General features: G+C 38.7%; 3 protein-coding genes across 3 annotated transcripts; 1 reads left to right on the top strand and 2 right to left on the bottom strand.

The window, feature by feature from the left end:
- Nucleotides 1-74: 74 nt before the first annotated feature.
- Nucleotides 75-2,279, bottom strand: LOC135084032 (heat shock protein 68-like). Its single transcript, XM_063978775.1, has one exon. The coding sequence runs from the start codon at nt 2,140-2,142 to the stop codon at nt 223-225; it is 1,920 nt and encodes a 639-aa protein (XP_063834845.1). The 5' UTR covers nt 2,143-2,279; the 3' UTR covers nt 75-222.
- A 5,908-nt stretch (nt 2,280-8,187) lies between these two features.
- LOC135084031 (heat shock protein 83) lies at nt 8,188-10,610 on the bottom strand. The gene has a single exon (XM_063978774.1). The coding sequence runs from the start codon at nt 10,482-10,484 to the stop codon at nt 8,334-8,336; it is 2,151 nt and encodes a 716-aa protein (XP_063834844.1). The 5' UTR covers nt 10,485-10,610; the 3' UTR covers nt 8,188-8,333.
- A 5,419-nt stretch (nt 10,611-16,029) lies between these two features.
- Nucleotides 16,030-16,816, top strand: LOC135084030 (protein lethal(2)essential for life-like). Its single transcript, XM_063978773.1, has one exon. The coding sequence runs from the start codon at nt 16,139-16,141 to the stop codon at nt 16,697-16,699; it is 561 nt and encodes a 186-aa protein (XP_063834843.1). The 5' UTR covers nt 16,030-16,138; the 3' UTR covers nt 16,700-16,816.
- The last annotated feature ends 921 nt before the right edge of the window (nt 16,817-17,737 follow it).

Genomic DNA, 17,737 nt, shown 5'->3' with positions numbered 1-17,737 from the left:
GTGCCTACCTACTTTATATGATGGAGTTTAAGTTTTCTTAGGGATGCTAGGGAATATTCAATGAAAGATAGAAATAATTAGTATTATCATTTATTTAACGTCCAAATAGATGATCACCTGATGCAAACTCAATAATTATCAGTCTTATAAATTAATATCACATTAAACAACAAACTTAAGATATTGAATGGAATTAAAGGAACCTAAATGTTTGGTGTCTCTTTAGTCGACTTCCTCCACGGTGGGCCCGTCGTTCCTGGGTTGCTGGTAGCCGCCGGGCATGCCGCCGGGCATCCCGCCGGGCGCGCCCTGGCCGCCGCCATGCATTTTGCTCATGATGGGCGAGCACACGCGTTGAACTTCCTTCAGTTTGTGGTCGTACTCCTCCTGCTCAGCCAAGGTGTTGTTGTCCAGCCAGCGCAGGGCCTCATCGCATTCATTCCTGGCTGTGCTCTTGTCCTGCTCGCTCAGCTTCTCTCCCGCATCATCCAGGGCTTGTCGCACGCTGAACACGTATGACTCCAGCTGGTTTCGAGCTGCCACACGCTGTCTTTGCTTCTCATCCTCCTCCTTATACCTCTCCGCCTCTGACAGCATGCGGTCGATCTCAGCCTGCGACAGCCTTCCCTTGTCGTTCTTGATCACGATGTTCTTGCTGCGGCCTGTGCTGTTCTCCTTGGCTGACACGTTCAGGATGCCGTTGGCGTCCATGTCGAAGGTGACGTCGATCTTGGGCACGCCGCGCGGCGCCGGCGGGATGCCAGTCAGGTCGAACGTGCCCAGCAAGTTGTTGTCCTTCGTCATCGCACGCTCGCCCTCGTACACCTGGATGGTGACGGCCGGCTGGTTGTCCGAATACGTGGTGAAGGTCTGCGACTGCTTGCACGGGATCTTCGAGTTGCGCTCGATGATCTTCGTCATGACGCCGCCGGCGGTCTCGATACCGAGTGACAGGGGGGCCACATCCACTAGTAAGACGTCCTGGATCTTCGAGTCAGTGGAGCCAGTCAGGATAGCGGCTTGAACGGCAGCTCCGTAGGCGACTGCCTCGTCAGGGTTGATGGATAGGTTCAGCTTCTTGCCGCAGAAGAAGTTCTGAAGCAAGCTTTGCACTTTCGGGATGCGGGTGGAGCCGCCGACGAGGACGACATCGTGGATTTGGCTCTTGTCAAGTTTCGCGTCCTTCAGCGCCTTCTCCACCGGGTCGAGGGTGCCGCGGAACAGGTCTGCGTTGAGCTCCTCGAAGCGGGCGCGAGAAACGCGCGTGTAGAAATCGATGCCTTCATACAGCGCGTCGATCTCGATGGTGGCTTCCGTGCTAGACGACAGCGTACGCTTGGCGCGCTCGGCGGCGGTGCGGAGGCGGCGTAAAGCGCGTGGGTTCATGCGTAAATCTTTCTTGTATTTGCGCTTGAACTCATCCGCGAGATGATTCACCAATCTGTTGTCGAAGTCCTCACCTCCAAGATGTGTGTCGCCGGCAGTCGATTTCACTTCAAACAGGGAGCCTTCGTCGATCGTGAGGACTGAAACATCGAAGGTTCCGCCTCCGAGGTCGAAGATGAGCACGTTCCTTTCGCCTTTGAGGTTCTTGTCGAGGCCGTATGCGAGCGCGGCGGCCGTGGGCTCGTTGATGATGCGCAGAACATTCAGGCCGGCGATGGCTCCCGCGTCCTTGGTGGCCTGGCGCTGGGAGTCATTGAAGTAGGCCGGCACAGTGATGACGGCGTCGCGCACGCTGGTCCCGAGGTAGGCTTCGGCTGTTTCCTTCATCTTCGTGAGTACCATGCTGCTGATTTCTTCAGGCGCGAACCTCTTAGTTTCACCCTTGAACTCCACTTGGATCTTCGGTTTGCTGCAGTCGTTGATCACCTTGAAGGGCCAGTGTTTCATGTCCGCCTGGATCTTGGGGTCGTCGAATTTGCGTCCAATCAGCCTTTTCGCGTCGAACACCGTGTTGCTGGGGTTGAGAGCGACCTGGTTCTTCGCCGCATCGCCGATCAGCCGCTCTGTGTCCGTGAATGCGACGTAGGATGGTGTCGTGCGGTTGCCTTGATCGTTAGCGATGATTTCCACGTTTCCATGTTGCCAAACTCCGACGCAGGAATAGGTGGTTCCAAGATCAATTCCAATAGCTGGCATTTTGTCTTCTTGATAATACTTCGCACTAGTTATACTTGTTTGATAATTCACTTGTTAAAATCGCTTCGGTTTGCACCGAACTCTTCTCTTCGTCTGTTTACTTTCGCGTTTCAAATGTATCTGGCTTCCCGCCGCGAGCCGGCCGCTTATATATCCCAGCGAATAGGGTTCTAGAAGCTTCTCCAAACCGCTCGAGCGAGCCAATCAGAACGCGCTAAATATCGAACATTCTGGAACAGTCGCGCGCCGACCAATGGCAACGCGACCTTCTGGAAACGAGACAGACAATAAAAATATTGGGGTAGGGTGGCCGATAAGAGAAAAGTTACCCTATTTTAGGGAAACTTGGTGAATCTACTATAGATTTGTCAATTTTTAAAAAAATGTTTTTGTATTATTTTTTTTATTAAATAAATACACTCAGGAGCAAAAGTAATAGAATAGAATCACACTATCTATTCGGTTCGATCGGAACAATACTCATCTAAGAACTAAATTATTATTAGCTAAATCTGTTTAATTAAATAAAAAAAATTATTAATGAAGATTTATAAAATATAATAAATATATAGGTACCTTTTTAAAGGTTAAATAAATAAATTAATAAAATTTAGATCCATAATACGGAGAACTAATAGGTGTTTTTATTTTGTGATTCACTGATGCGTTTCAATTTTATTTATATTGATTTAAAAAATAATTGGAATTATTTTTAAAAAACCATAAAAACTTAATGTGGAGAAAAATAAATGTAATAAAAATTTAAATCAGACATTATGCTAGAACATCTTCAGTGTAAAATTACCAATAATGTTAGTTATTATAAAAAAAATTACAGAGTAAATGACAACGACATTTAGTAAGGTATTTTAGACTAACCCAAAACTCAAAGATGTGTTTTCTGGGGTAATTCTAAAATCTACAGCTGGTATCCCGCAGAAATGGGAGAATCCTCTAGAAAGCACCGCATCGGCGCACACAGTACGCATGCGCGAGCGAGACGGCAATAAACTAGTCATTGTTTTGACGTAACAGATGTTTGCCGCAGGGTTGAGTCAATGTCACTCGAGAAATTTCTACCCCTATGATTTCTCGGCGCTGATCGAAAATGTTACCGTTCCTTTTGCATCTCTGAACTGAATTGTCAAAAATAATTTTATGGCGCGAAGATGTATCTTTTTTGGCGGGAAATCTGACGCATCAAGGTTTGAAATAAAAAAAAATATGCGTAGGTGGTGGGCGCGGAAATTTTGATGACCTTATTATTTTGTTGTTGGTTGACTAAGGTTGTTGATGGCAGATCAATGAACTGGTGACTAACGTTATGATTTATTTGAATAAATTAAATTAGAAGCTGTCTGTGAATATCCAATAATCTTGAATATTGCATCAGTTCTTTAGTGAAACATGTAGTGAAAACTACACTATATCACAGATAATAGTAGACAATTATCTCTAACTTTGAAAGTTCCTTTACCATAAGTAATTAAAATAATTGGATTGGGGTTAGAAGGAAAATGCAACATTTCAATTCAAAAGTTTATTATTAAAATACAAATTTACTTTTACAAATCTTGCTTAAAATTACAGTTTATTTAAGAACTTAAGTAGGTAGGTTACTTATTTAATTTTAATTAATAATTTTTATTCAGATTTCGAGATATTAAATATTATCCACTTTTGATTAGTCCATGTTACAAAATCTCATTTTTATTTTTAGGTTCTATGTAAAAATAAACTTGTTTACACTTCGGTCGGCGTGAATAAAATTTCCTGGTCGTTATTTTTATTTTTAGATCCAAAAAATCCGAAGTAGTTTAGAAATGGGTTTTTGTTGGGAATAACCCTCCCTACTTTCATGAATTTTCAAAAGCGACGTAATGTGTACATAATTAAATTAAAGTAAATAAAGCAATTAAACTATGAACCTATGACAAATAAGCAGTGAAAATATATTTTTTTACTAATTTACAGCTAACTAAGTAGGTAGGTACTCTTTAATTAAGAATAAACTAGTGTTTTTAAAGATTTTCCAGAATTCATATTTCCAAAATTGCTAGGACATCTAGTAAACAAACAAAAACAAACATTCTACAAGTGTTGGTGGAACGTTCGAGGGGTGGTGGTAGAAATTTCCAGACTGTTCGGGAACGAGGGAGGGCGGGGGCGGTGGAGTTATTGATTACCCCGTCTGCTTCATCTGGCGGTGCATCCAGACAGTACGAAACTACTTTCAGTAGTAGGTAAATCAAGCACTAAGTAGTTACATTAAAACTGATCGCTTTTTGATTACATTCATTATTCTCTATTGTTTAGTTTCAAACTTAATTTTGATATTTTGTTTTAACTTACAATAAACTTATCAGTTTCAGACCTACTTGCATACTTTATTGCATTATTGTTTAGGATATAAGCAAGTAGACATCCAGCATTCATAGATTCTTATTAAAGAGACACATGATATGATATGATGAGACACGTTCTATTCATAAAGAAATAAATGATGCCCACCATGCTTCCTATAAAAACCACATAAAATAGGTACTTTTACTTTAAAGAACACGCTACCCTTTGCCATAGTTAGTTTTAGTACTTTGGTTAACCAAAATTATTTAAATCATCGAACATGCGAGATCGAACCCGCGACCTTTGGCATTATAGGGGTGCGCACAGCGCAACCAACTTATATCAAAGTTACATCTGGCGGGTGTAACGTTGATATACATAAGTATGAGAAATAAATATTATGTATTATTACATATCGTTAAATAAAAATAACTAAAACGATGACAGGAGAAACGTAAAAAAATATTGTTATTGTTACAACATGGAAGTTTCGCGACACTTTCACCTTAACGACTTATTTACGCAAACAAACATACGATCAACAAACATTGCGCAGATTTTATTGTCAGTAAGTAGGTACGTACCGAAATATCTAGATTTTTCGCCTTGCATCGCGGGCGGGGCTGTATCGATTCTGACTTTATCTAGGTCGTGTCGCACGCCCTAGAATATTCTCGAACTGCACAAAATGGCCGCTCAGGGGTAGTTTATGGTATTATTAACAATACATCTGCTCTCACGGGCTACAGTTTAACAGTATCTTGGTCCTTTGTAAGCGTTGTGAGAAAAAATGGGGTTCTATTATTCCCATTCTTGCAGGTAATACGAAGGGCTAAGATTTTAGAATAATAAATGTTCCCAGACTGACAAAACACATCTTATTGCCGTTTCTTTAACAAACCAGTTTATTTGGTACGTCTATTTGGATAAGTACTGAGGTTACCTTAGGTAGGTACTTAGGTAAGAAGTTTAAGTATGAATTAGTAAGGTGAGTAACTTTTATTATTAATGAAGGAACAAGATTAAGAATACCACTTAAATGTGGTCTGTCTCGCTCGAAAACTTATAGTAGGTACCTACTTAACAGACAAATTAATTCATCATCATCTCAGCCATAGGACGTCCACGGCTGAACATAGGCCTCGCCCAATCCACTCACCCACAACGCTAGGTGGACCGACGACATCGTAAAAGTAGCAGGAAGGCGCTGGAGTGCTGGACGTAGGCCGCTACCAACCGGGAAACATGGAAAGCATTGGGGAAGACAAATTAATTGCCAGATGGTAATGAGGGTTTTCGCGATTGAAAAATCCGCCAGATGGCAATACGTAGACGCGAGGTTCAAATGCTGCATGATTGGTTATTTTTGACATGACATTGACAGATATGTCAAAATCCACCAATCACGCAGCAGTCAGACCCTACATCCACGTCCCGCCTTCTGGCGGATTTTTCAATCGCGAAAACCCTAATTGAATTCAAGATGGGCACCTGGCTGTGCATGAGAGAATGACAACAGCTCAACAGCTGCGCCGCCCGATGTGCAATGATGCTATTCAATGCGCTTGCTCGAGAATTTTCTATCGATTTCATTCAGTAGCCAGTCTGACAAGTTTGCCAAGGTGTCAATGCACTAAACTTTCTAGTCTTCGTAATTTGAGTAAAACTATCTTTTATTACAAAGCAAAGTAAGGTATTTAATAATAAAATCACCGATAAACTTAGGGAATAGATTCTTTTTTTTACTAAATACTTATTTATCAACATAAATTAATAACTTACTGAAAATCTGCTAATATGGTAACTAGGGGTTGCAAGTCCCGGTACTAAGGAGTGTTACTGAATTCCCGGTACCAGGTCTAAGCCAGTACCGGGAAAACCGGGAAATTCGGGAATTTCGGTACCCACGTGAATGGTTATTATTCATTAAAACAAATTACCTAATTTGTACGTAATTTTAATAAAAATGTAATAGGTTAACAAAAATATTAAACTTTTTCTGTTCAGTTCAATTGATTTGTTACCTTAATAATAAATCAGTCCAAACAGTTACACAACACGACAAAACTAGTTATAAATGCCTATTAAAAATCATAACCGTCATATTCATAAAAAGCAACAATCGTTTAATCAACCTATTTTAGTTAAAATATGTTTTCTCACTTTCTATCAATGTCAAATACTGGCAGCGACAAGAGTTAGAGTATGCGCACACCGTTGATTTTTAGTTGGCCGTTAGTTGTGCCCGATTTTAATTTGTATGAAGAATCGGCCAAATCGAATCGGCGTAGTGTGCGCACCCCCATACATGCCCATACTGATCAACTGCCCGACTAAACTATCGGCCGACGAAAAATCAACGGTGTGCGCCTACTCTTAGGGACAAAACACAAATTAACTAAATTAGGTTTATAAAAAAACACGCTGTTGAAAGAAATAATAAGTATTATCTAAGTAAAATCAGATAAAACAATCAGTCTTAAAAGGAAGGATAATGAATTAGGAACATTATTAATATTTTTTCATTTGTTGATAGTGTGTACGTAAAAATATGATGGCATCTAGTCAAAAAATTGTTATTAAAAATAAATTATTGAAGTCCCGAAAGTACCGAAAGTCCCGGGAATTGCATCGTCAGTACCGGAACTAGATAAAGGATTAGATTATCGGGAATTCCCGGGAAAAATGAGTACCGGGATTTCCCGGGAGCAAACCCTAATGGTAACGCCTGATACTATTTCTAAGCCATGTTGTACCTACTTAATATTCGTAGATAAGTAGAGGTGTAGTGATTATTACAACAGGCACTGTTATTGTGATGACAAATATTATCAGGTTTTCGTTTTGGATTTTAATTAATATTTTTTTAATTAGGTAATTTAATATTTGGTAGTATAATAACTTGCGAAAAGGTCACTGGCAATAGCTAGATAAGAACAGGATAAAAATAAAGCGGGCATTTGAGAAGATCTACAACCAACAAATTCCTTGGCGATTAAAAAACACGCTGATCGGTCAGCAACAAGGGGCCATCCATGGTCGTACCCAGCTTCTAGCCTAGGGCAGGGCGTCACAGATCCAGCACCTATAGGGGGCCAAATCATATTTTTAGGTCCTTTCCTCCCTCCCCCTTGTCACATTTTACGTTAAAGTAATGTAACGAAAATTGGAACCCCTCCCACCCCTTGTCACACTTCGTCAACCCCCCCTTAAGGTGTAATTTAATGTGTACTTGTCTGTCTGGTTGAGAATGCTTTAGTTCATTAAGTTCGCCTTATGTCCAAATTTATTTGGATTAATTACTAAGAGGCAACCGCTAGGGGCCTTTAGACATTACTCTCCTAGTCTAGGGCTTTAGTAATTTATAACTTTAGCATCAGAATATCAAGCTGTCTTGTCTGGAAGATATTACCTTTAGTGTGATAAGACCACCTATTTCTCTCTTCAGTGTATTCTCTTTCTCTTGTTTTGTACGATGTACCTATATGTGTAATGTTTTGGTAGTGTATACCTAATTTACATTTTGAGCTCTACAGATTGTAATTAAATCAAAATCAAATTAAAAAATATGAAACCAGACTGATCCTGTAATTTTACAACAGTAACAACATACTCTGTAGTGTATCGTGTTTGTATTGTATGCCTGCCTAATTCATAACTTTATGAACAGAGAATAACAGGGAAATATAAACAACGAAATAATTTGATAAGGTTACCATTTATTTCAATAATAATAATAATGGAATTTGAACTAAATCAGTCTTTGGCTGTACACCAGTGTACGCACAAAACGTTTCTGCGACACATTCACCATACACATGGGTTTAAATAGGCGGATAAAAGATTTAATCGACCTCCTCCATACGCGACGCGTCGTCGGCGTCACCCTCAAGAGGGGGCACGTCTCCAGCGCTGGACTCCTCGACCTGGATGGGCTCGTCCTCATCGATGCCAAGACCCAGCTTGATCATCCTGTAGATGCGGGAAGCGTGCACCTGAGGCTCGTCAAGGGTGAAACCAGACGACAGCAGGGCAGTCTCGTACAGCAGGATAACGAGATCCTTGACAGCCTTGTCGTTCTTGTCAGCCTCGGCCTTCTGCCTCAGCGTCTCCACAATTGAGTGGTCGGGGTTGATTTCTAAGTGCTTCTTGGCTGCCATGTAGCCCATGGTGGACGTGTCACGCAGAGCCTGGGCCTTCATGATACGCTCCATGTTGGCTGACCAACCGTATTGGGCTGTGACGATACAGCAGGGAGATTCGACTAGACGGTTTGAGACGACAACTTTCTCAACTTTGTTGTCCAAAATGTTCTTCATGACCTTGCACAGGCCCTCGAACTTGACTTTGTCCTCCTCACGCTTCTTCTTCTCCTCCTCATCCTCGGGCAGCTCCAAGCCCTCCTTGGTGACGGATACCAGCGTCTTGCCATCGTACTCCCTCATTTGCTGGACTACGTACTCATCGATGGGCTCGGTCATGTAGACCACTTCGTAGCCACGTTTCTTGACTCGCTCAACGAAGGAAGAGTTGGCAACCTGGTCTCGGTTCTCACCGGTGATGTAGTAAATGTGTTTCTGGTTCTCCTTCATGCGGGAGACATACTCTTTGAGGGAGCACGCCTCATCACCGGAGGCGGATGTGTGGTAACGGAGCAAGTCTGCCAACTTGGACCTGTTCTGGGAGTCCTCGTGGATGCCCAACTTCAGGTTCTTGCTGAACTGTTCGTAGTACTTCTTGTAGTTTTCTTTGTCCTCGGCCAACTCCTCGAACAGTTCCAGGCATTTCTTGACAAGGTTCTTCCTGATTACTTTGAGGATCTTGTTCTGTTGGAGCATCTCACGGGAGATGTTGAGGGGCAGGTCCTCGCTGTCGACCACGCCCTTGATGAAGTTCAGGTACTCGGGGATCAGGTCTTCGCAGTTGTCCATGATGAAGACTCTGCGGACGTACAGCTTGATGTTGTTCTTGCGCTTCTTATTCTCGAAGAGGTCGAAAGGCGCGCGGCGAGGCACGAACAAAAGCGCGCGGAATTCAAGCTGACCCTCAACAGAGAAGTGCTTTACCGCCAAATGGTCCTCCCAGTCGTTGGTCAGCGACTTGTAGAAGTCGCCGTACTCCTCCTGGGTGATATCATCGGCATTCCTCGTCCAGATGGGCTTGGTCTTGTTCAGCTCCTCATCCTCAGTGTATTTCTCCTTGATAGTCTTTTTTTTTTTCTTGTCTTTCTTGTCCTCCTCGTCGTCCTCTCCCACGTCCTCAATCTTGGGCTTGTCATCCTCTTTTTCGTCCTCTTTCTTCTCTTCTTCAGCCTCGTCATCAGACAACTCCTTTTCCCGCTCTTTTTCAACCACAAGCTTGATGGGGTAACCGATGAACTGCGAGTGCTTCTTCACGATCTCCTTGATCTTGTGCTCCTCCAAGTACTCCGACAGGTCCTCCTTGATGTGAAGAACGATCTTGGTACCGCGGCCGAGGGGCTCGCCGTGGTCGGGCCGGATGGTGAAGGAACCTCCAGCGGCAGACTCCCACATGTACTGCTCGTCGTCGTTGTGCTTAGAGTGGACCGTCACGCGGTCGGCGACCAGGTAGCACGAGTAGAAACCCACACCGAACTGACCGATCATGCTGATGTCGGCGCCAGCCTGCAGCGCCTCCATGAAAGCCTTTGTGCCGGACTTCGCGATCGTACCCAAGTTGTTCACGAGATCGGCCTTTGTCATGCCGATACCGGTGTCGATGATCGTCAGCGTGCCCTCGCTCTTGTTTGGCACGATCTTGATGTACAGCTCCTTGCCGCTGTCCAACTTTGAAGGATCAGTGAGTGATTCATACCGGATCTTGTCCAAAGCGTCTGAAGAGTTTGAAATCACCTCCCGAAGGAAGATCTCTTTGTTCGAGTAGAATGTGTTGATGATCAGTGACATGAGCTGGGCGATTTCCGCCTGGAAGGCGAAGGTTTCCACCTCGCCCTGTGTCTGCATCTCTTCCGGCATCTTGGTAGTTTTACTTTTCACTCAAAAACAGCAACTTCACTTATAGTTTTGTAAGAACACGTGTGATATTCACACAGCGACTCGCGTTTGACTTGTCTCTTGATAATTTCACAAATAACGCCGCCGCTAGCTGTCAGTTTGCTTTTATACTCTTGGCCGACAGCGACATCTATGAACGAATGGAAATTTCTAGATTTGGCGCGCTTCAAGCCAGGGGTCCATACGCGTTGGTATATTATGTACATTATTATAGTTCAAAATGTAACGGCTCTTCTTAACTACGAGGGTTAATTAAAATTGCAAATTCTTCATTTAGTAGATGATTTTATCTAAATAAATAATTTCAATATGTTCTTATTTCACTTTAATGACGAACACTTTTACGAAAGGTAAGCAGACTAATATTATAAAGAGAAAAGATTTGTATTTTTGTATGTTTTGCTCTGAAACTACTGGACCGATTTAAAAAAAAACACCATTACATATTTAAGTGTTCTTATAATTAGTCACAATCCATTTTCTGTTTCTGATGAACAAAGGTACTTTATTTAATTCACATGTATAGATATAATAGGTATTTAACAATAATTTAAAAAAATTATATACCTATATCTTTATTCTTCTTTATTTCATTTTATTTTAACAGCAAAAAAAACGTCCAGGTCTTGGCTGCAGCAGGGTGTATAATAAGGCTTTTAAAGTTACTAACCCAAGTACAAATAAACCAAATTAAAGTAGCGATAACATTTACGTAAGCGTTTAACGATGTAATTATGATGTGTATTGATGTCGATGATACTGAATAATTTTTTTTCTTTCTTTCTTTCTTTAATTTTAAGCCTGGTGAACAAAAGTAATAAATTAATTATAATCAATAAAATTAGGAATCCGTATGAAAACTTCGATCAATATGCAAGTCATTTTTTTTAAATTGATTGGTTAGTACGTACGAAGTTCGCCGGGCCACCTAAAATAAAACAAAACTGAAAGAAAATTATTTTATTTGGTTCAAAAGTTCAAAACAAAATTATACAAAGTACTCTTTTCTATTTCCTGCCACTCTAGGATGTTAATAAGATCACTTCAAAGAATCAAAAATGGCATTGGCATTAATTTATATTTTTCATTTCGACATAATAAAATTATTTTTCATACAAAATAATTCGATAATCATGTAAAAAATATCAATATCACATCACATTATTTATACTTAAAATAATGAATGATTTACATAACTTTTCAATGAAAATTATGTATAAAAAGACTAGATAACTAGGTGACAATTTTCGAAAAACTATTAAGATTAATGATATCTTTCAAAATATCAGCCTTGTTATGCATAAAAAAAAAAAATATGCGTTTAGGAACACAATCTTGTGATTAGGACATTTTTACAAATTTTTATTCAAAGAATGTACCCCTAACATTTCCGAAAATCAAAAGGAACACATAGTTTGGAAATACATGTACATTGATTCGCGTCACATTTATCACATAGGTTAGATACCTCATAAATAATAATTATTATTTATCTCAAAAATTTACCAAAGGTTTGTGAGCCCTCCTACAAATGACGTCATCTCTCCACTCAACACAAGATGGCGCTACTATCGATTGGACGATTTCTGTAGAAATGTTCTGGAACATTCGAGAACTTTCGAGAATAATTTTAAAATACAGTATTTCTCAATACAATACTGGTTTAAAATTTTAACTATAGGTTTCGCAATTCAATAATATGAAAAATGGTGCTTATAAAATTACAATTTTCATTCAGAAAACAGTGAAATTTACGATTCTTAAAATTTCTTCTAGAACATTCCAGGCATATCCGGTTGCTAGTTCGTCTAGTCGCCGCCGTGTTCACTAGTAACTTCCGTCCGAAGAATCAATGATATTTCCTGTGATACCAGGATATAAAATTGTTATGAATTGTGTAAGAAAGTATAAAGTCACTACCTACTTGATATTTTGATAAATAGTGTTGTTTGTTTTAATGCAATGCAATAAAACATGACGTAATTTTTATTTATTTATGATTTTTTTTTTTATTTTCATTTTTTTTTTTTTGACATTTACTTTTTTAGGGTTGGGACTAATTAATTTATTATCTTACTCGACAATTAAATTGATTAAAATTTTATAATAATAATATAGCAAAAATAATTACATTGAAAACATGGACTATAATGAAATATGTGTGTATAAAACATAGTATTTTCTAATCGCAAGACAAGTAAAAAAAAATTAGGTTTATTTTTAATGCTGTTTTACAAGTATAATTAAAGTGTTTTCTAGTGCAATATAATTTTGGTTTTGTTACAAATGTGATAGTTTGTGAGAATGTTGATTTGTTACTCTTTCATGTAGGTACCAAAGTTACAGAATATAGGTATTTTGTTGAAAGTATAACTAACATCCTTACCTTAAGTACCTACCTATGCGCCTGCAGTTTCACACCCATGAAATTATTATCACAGAATGATTGACTTATAGTATTATTAGTTCTTGTCTGTAATTGTCGAATGACGAATATTAAATTTTGTACACTTTGTAAACTGTAATATTTCATGCGCTAGGTATAGCAACATTATTTTGTTCTAGAGTTGTCCAAAGTATGTACCTACCTAAGTACTGGCGATAGTACCTACCTACCGGCCGGTATTGATTTATTATTAATTAATATTTTATTTACGTTTATTTTTGATGCAACAATGCTATGCAATTTTATATGATGTTTTAGGTCACCTAATTACGCTTTCTCTATCAAATAACAAGATTGAAATCAGTAAAAAAATAACGTTTGCACCATTTTCTAGAAATATTACTAACGCTAGCAGGGTATTAATTAGTCATTATCATCTTTCCTCATTTTTATTAAGTTTTAATCATGATTAGTATTTTACTCTTAGTTTTGGTGGTAGGTTTTAAATAGTTATAATAAGTTAGGTAGCTATTTAATAAATGATTAGGGTATTTAGGGTCTTAAATATTCGGACTTACATAATAATAAAACAGAATCAATAAATAAATAGCTTTTTTTCATTAAAAATATTTTATATTTTGCTAATTCTTGTGGCATCTAAGTGTGTGGGCAAAATTCCTCCATCTTGCTCCACTTTTGCCTGTCCTGGGCTATTTCTAGGCTCTAGCTCAGGAACCGAATCAATAACGTTAATATTAATTATAATTTAATTATTAAAGTCCCTCTCTGTTAGAGGTTCTCCATTTAACAAAAAGTAAGATATAAAAGTAAGATAGGCCTACTTAACTTAGGTCCTCGTTTTCTATTTTCTATTTTTAGTGGACACAAATTATAGAATAAAGAAAAGAATGGCCATATCTAGACAATGTAATCCACCAAAACGGCAACATTGTCTATTTTTAAGATTTTCTATTGTCCTAAAGTAAGAACCTACAAAGAGAAGCGTTGTTTCGGGATTTTTCTAGAATTTTTAGGTTAAAATAAAACGTGCCAGACTTGTGTTCAAGTAGTGGCGGGAAATAATGTAGGGCAATTGCGCCGGTTTTCCGTCCAGCTCCTGTTTTCGTCCATTTGACCGACTTGCCACAAACAAATACGGAAAATTAGAATACAAACCTAACTTTCCGTGCAAGTTTGGACTTGTTACAATCTATAATATCTAAGTAACAGTTCTGCCTGCATGAAAATGTAAATTGGCAAGTAATAACTCCAAAAAAATCTACGGAAGTTGCTGCTGCACACAGGTGAATGGAAAACGTCGTCAAGTTAGAAAAAAAACGTGCTGGTAGGGAACTTTCATGGTATGTTTAATTACTGTTTTAGCTACTTTACGTAATGTTTTTGGCACGTATGTCTAATTATTAGCATAATAAACACTATTTTAAGGATTTATTACAGTTTTTGTATAGAAATCTTAGATAATTAAGTGGACTAATACTAGCATAACAATTTTGCAAGATTTTGGTTTTCGTCCACGTGGACGGAAACCCTGACACCTAGTTAATATTTTTAATAATCATTTTACTTCAATGGACCTACAAAATACAATGTTTTTTCTTCCAATATGATCTTTATTGCTATTACATTAAACATTTTAGTTTACGTCCACTTTTTAACAGTGATAAACCCATAAAAACCGTTAAAAAGATGTGGACGAAAACAAAAAACAGCTTAAAACGTTGTTGTGTTTTCGTCCATGACGTCATGAGCAAGCACTGGGGTGGACGAAAACCAAAATTAGCTATTCCTGTAGATTACTTTTCGTCCATTTGTCCTCCGACCTATTGAAATATTTTCCTAAATTTAGGTAAGAAACTTATTTAAATATTTTTGATATCATTTGAAAGCTAACAAAATTATCTTTCGAATGATATACCACAATCCATAGTTACTGTATTGTAGAATTGGTTTTAAAGTTAATAATTCAACTGCACCCTTTTTTCTACACAGTGGTCGAAAACTAGCGTACACTAGGACGAAAACTGATTTTTTTGGACGAAAACTAGTGAAATCGCCTCTTTTGCATAAATTTTTTTTTATAAAAAAACCCGTGGTATTTACTTATTGTCATATAATATTAACGTAAAGTAGACTATATAAGGACTAAAATGACATATGATACATATGAGTAAGGGTATTTTAAGATATTCATTTCGCATCACAAAGTTGGCAACTCCGATAATTGGACGAAAACTAGCGCACTTACCCTATAAAAAATGATAATTTGATCACCACGTGGTTTTCATGTGAGACTGTTGCTATCTCGTAGTGAGCGGCTATCAGCAAAAATGGGATATGAGTCAATGACCTAATCACTAAATCAGTAGTTTGTCGTAGTAAGGTGTAAGAAACATGAATGATGCTTTCAAGATTTATAGGTTAGTAGACCAAATGACTATTTTTATTTCAGGACGTACCTAGTAAAATATTCATTTCATTGCACCTAGTTTCCCATCTGCTTAAAATAGCGTTTTTTTTTTAGAAATGTGGGTAACGAATGTAACATAGCCTATTGTTAGAATAATTTTACCCTAAGTTCTGCTACCGAAGTTTCAATGGTCAAATGAACTTGAACTGAATTAACAAATAAATTCAATTTTTTCCATTTTCCAATTTTAATTTTTAATTCATCATTTTTCATTAAAAAAATTATCACATCACTCAACATTGACCATGACTTGAATTTTTTGCTACGATACTTTAATGCCATCTGTCGGTGAGTAGTAGTGAGCAGTACTGTATAATTAAATTATTCGCATGTAGATGACGCTGCTTTAGCGAGGTGGCATTTAAAAAACATTGATTGTCTATCTTATCATATTAGAAGAAAATTTTATTATTATTCGAACTACCTATTAAAATTTGATTTAGTTAGGTATTAGGCCATTTATTTAAAAAACTAATTTGATTTCTCGAAAAATAAGCACATTGCAGAGCATTTCTAGAATAGGACATAATGTAGCCACTCGACAATAGATGGCGCTGTTTACCCTTTCTTGAACATTCGACTTGGCTCTCGAGTCCTCTCGTATATTCAATGACGTATAAAAGCGACGCAGACCGCGCCACCTGCAGTCATTTTGATCAACTGCGAGTTCCAAGCGACTTGTGTGCAAGTTGTGCAACAACAAAGTAAACCTACAAGGGAATTTCATTCAACAACATTACAATGGCCCTTCTACCGTATTTGTTGGACGATTTTAGACCTCGTCGAGTTCGAGACCAACTCTTCGGGCTGGATTTGGCAGATGATTTGCTGACCGATGTCTTCGACCGGCCGCGTATTCAACTGCGGCACTACATTCGCCCCTGGAGAAATTTGGCGGCAATGTCACGGGACGTCGGGTCTACCATCAAAAGTGATAAGGACAAGTTCCAAGTGAATATCGACGTGCAGCATTTCGACCCTGAGGAGATATCAGTGAAGACGTCCGATGGTTTCATAGTCATCGAGGGGAACCACGAAGAAAGGAAGGATGAGCACGGCTATATTTCCAGAAGTTTCAAGCGCAGATATGCTCTGCCAGAAGGCTGTAATCCTGAGACCGTGGAATCAAGGTTGTCTTCAGACGGCGTCCTGACTGTCGTGGCTCCGAAATCTTGTAAGGAAAAAGATGAAAGAGCTGTACCCATCACGCATACCGGGCCCGTAAGAAGGAAACCACAAGAAGATGAACAGAACGGCGATGTTGAAGAAGTCAAGTCTCCAATGAAGAAACGTAGGCGATAAATGATTCTATTCCATAGATTAAGTTACTAGATTCTAGTGTTAATTCTAATTACTTCACAGTATTCGCTGATTAAGATTTAAGACTGAGTTGATTGTTAAGTACAATAAATGTAAGTTTCAATGAATGTCTTGTTTTATTATTAATTTTCCTGAAATTAAGAGGTTTTAGGAAGATAGGCAGTCTCCTAAGTCCTAATCGATTCATAATCATCATCATCATCTCAGCCATACTAATTAGGACGTCCACTGCTGAACATAGGCCACATTGTTAGGATATAGAATTTTATCATGAGACGAAATGTTGCTGGCAGGTTTTAGTTTAAAAGTAAACAGCATTAGAATGAAGTTTGAAAATAATGACAGGTGTAGAAAAGCGAGAAAATGTGACATTGTATCAGTGTATTATTGAATTTCGATAGATTCAGTTGTAAATGTTTTAATATTTAATATGTAATAGATTTTGATAATATTTTAATAATAAAGTGTGAAGTATTGAAGTGGCGTTATTATGATTGATTGAAGTTTAACCTCCCAGGAGTTGTGTGGAGAGGCACACTCCTCGAACACACATCGATTGCGAATCGAAAATTAATAAATTCCAAAGAGTACCTACCTACTCAGACACAACTTATTATAAAAACACTTCATTCTAATTTATGAAAGCTAATTAAAATAATTTTTGAAATGAATGAGCAGTCAAATCGATTTAACGAACTACCTGCACTACCTAACCTAGTGACGTCATAGATTCCCTTTGCCATGAGAAGAGTAGGCAGATAAGTACACGCATGACTGTAATCTACTGACTATGATGTTCACAGATTGACACACCTATTTTATAGTCTACAACAAAACATTTCTTGTAGATAAAATTGAAAAAAGATTTAATATTTCAAATAACCGATTAAGAAACAAGCTCCCAGCAGCACAGCTTTATCGCCAACCTCCATTTCAACCGGGAAAGATACTCCGAAGTTGTCATAATTGACCAGGGCTTCCACATTCCATTGCTTCTTCACTGTTCCCACCAGCTCATCT

This window comes from Ostrinia nubilalis, chromosome 25, assembly GCF_963855985.1.
Source record: "Ostrinia nubilalis chromosome 25, ilOstNubi1.1, whole genome shotgun sequence".
NCBI classification, from domain to species: domain Eukaryota; kingdom Metazoa; phylum Arthropoda; class Insecta; order Lepidoptera; family Crambidae; genus Ostrinia; species Ostrinia nubilalis.
The sequence above is the reverse complement of the archived record's forward strand: the minus strand, read 5'-3'. Positions and strand labels throughout refer to the sequence as shown.

Excerpts from the sequence above, each read along its gene's own strand:
- LOC135084030 (XM_063978773.1), top strand. The coding sequence starts at position 16,139 with ATGGCCCTTCTACCGTATTTGTTGGACGATTTTAGACCTCGTCGAGTT.
- LOC135084031 (XM_063978774.1), bottom strand. The coding sequence starts at position 10,484 with ATGCCGGAAGAGATGCAGACACAGGGCGAGGTGGAAACCTTCGCCTTC.
- LOC135084032 (XM_063978775.1), bottom strand. The coding sequence starts at position 2,142 with ATGCCAGCTATTGGAATTGATCTTGGAACCACCTATTCCTGCGTCGGA.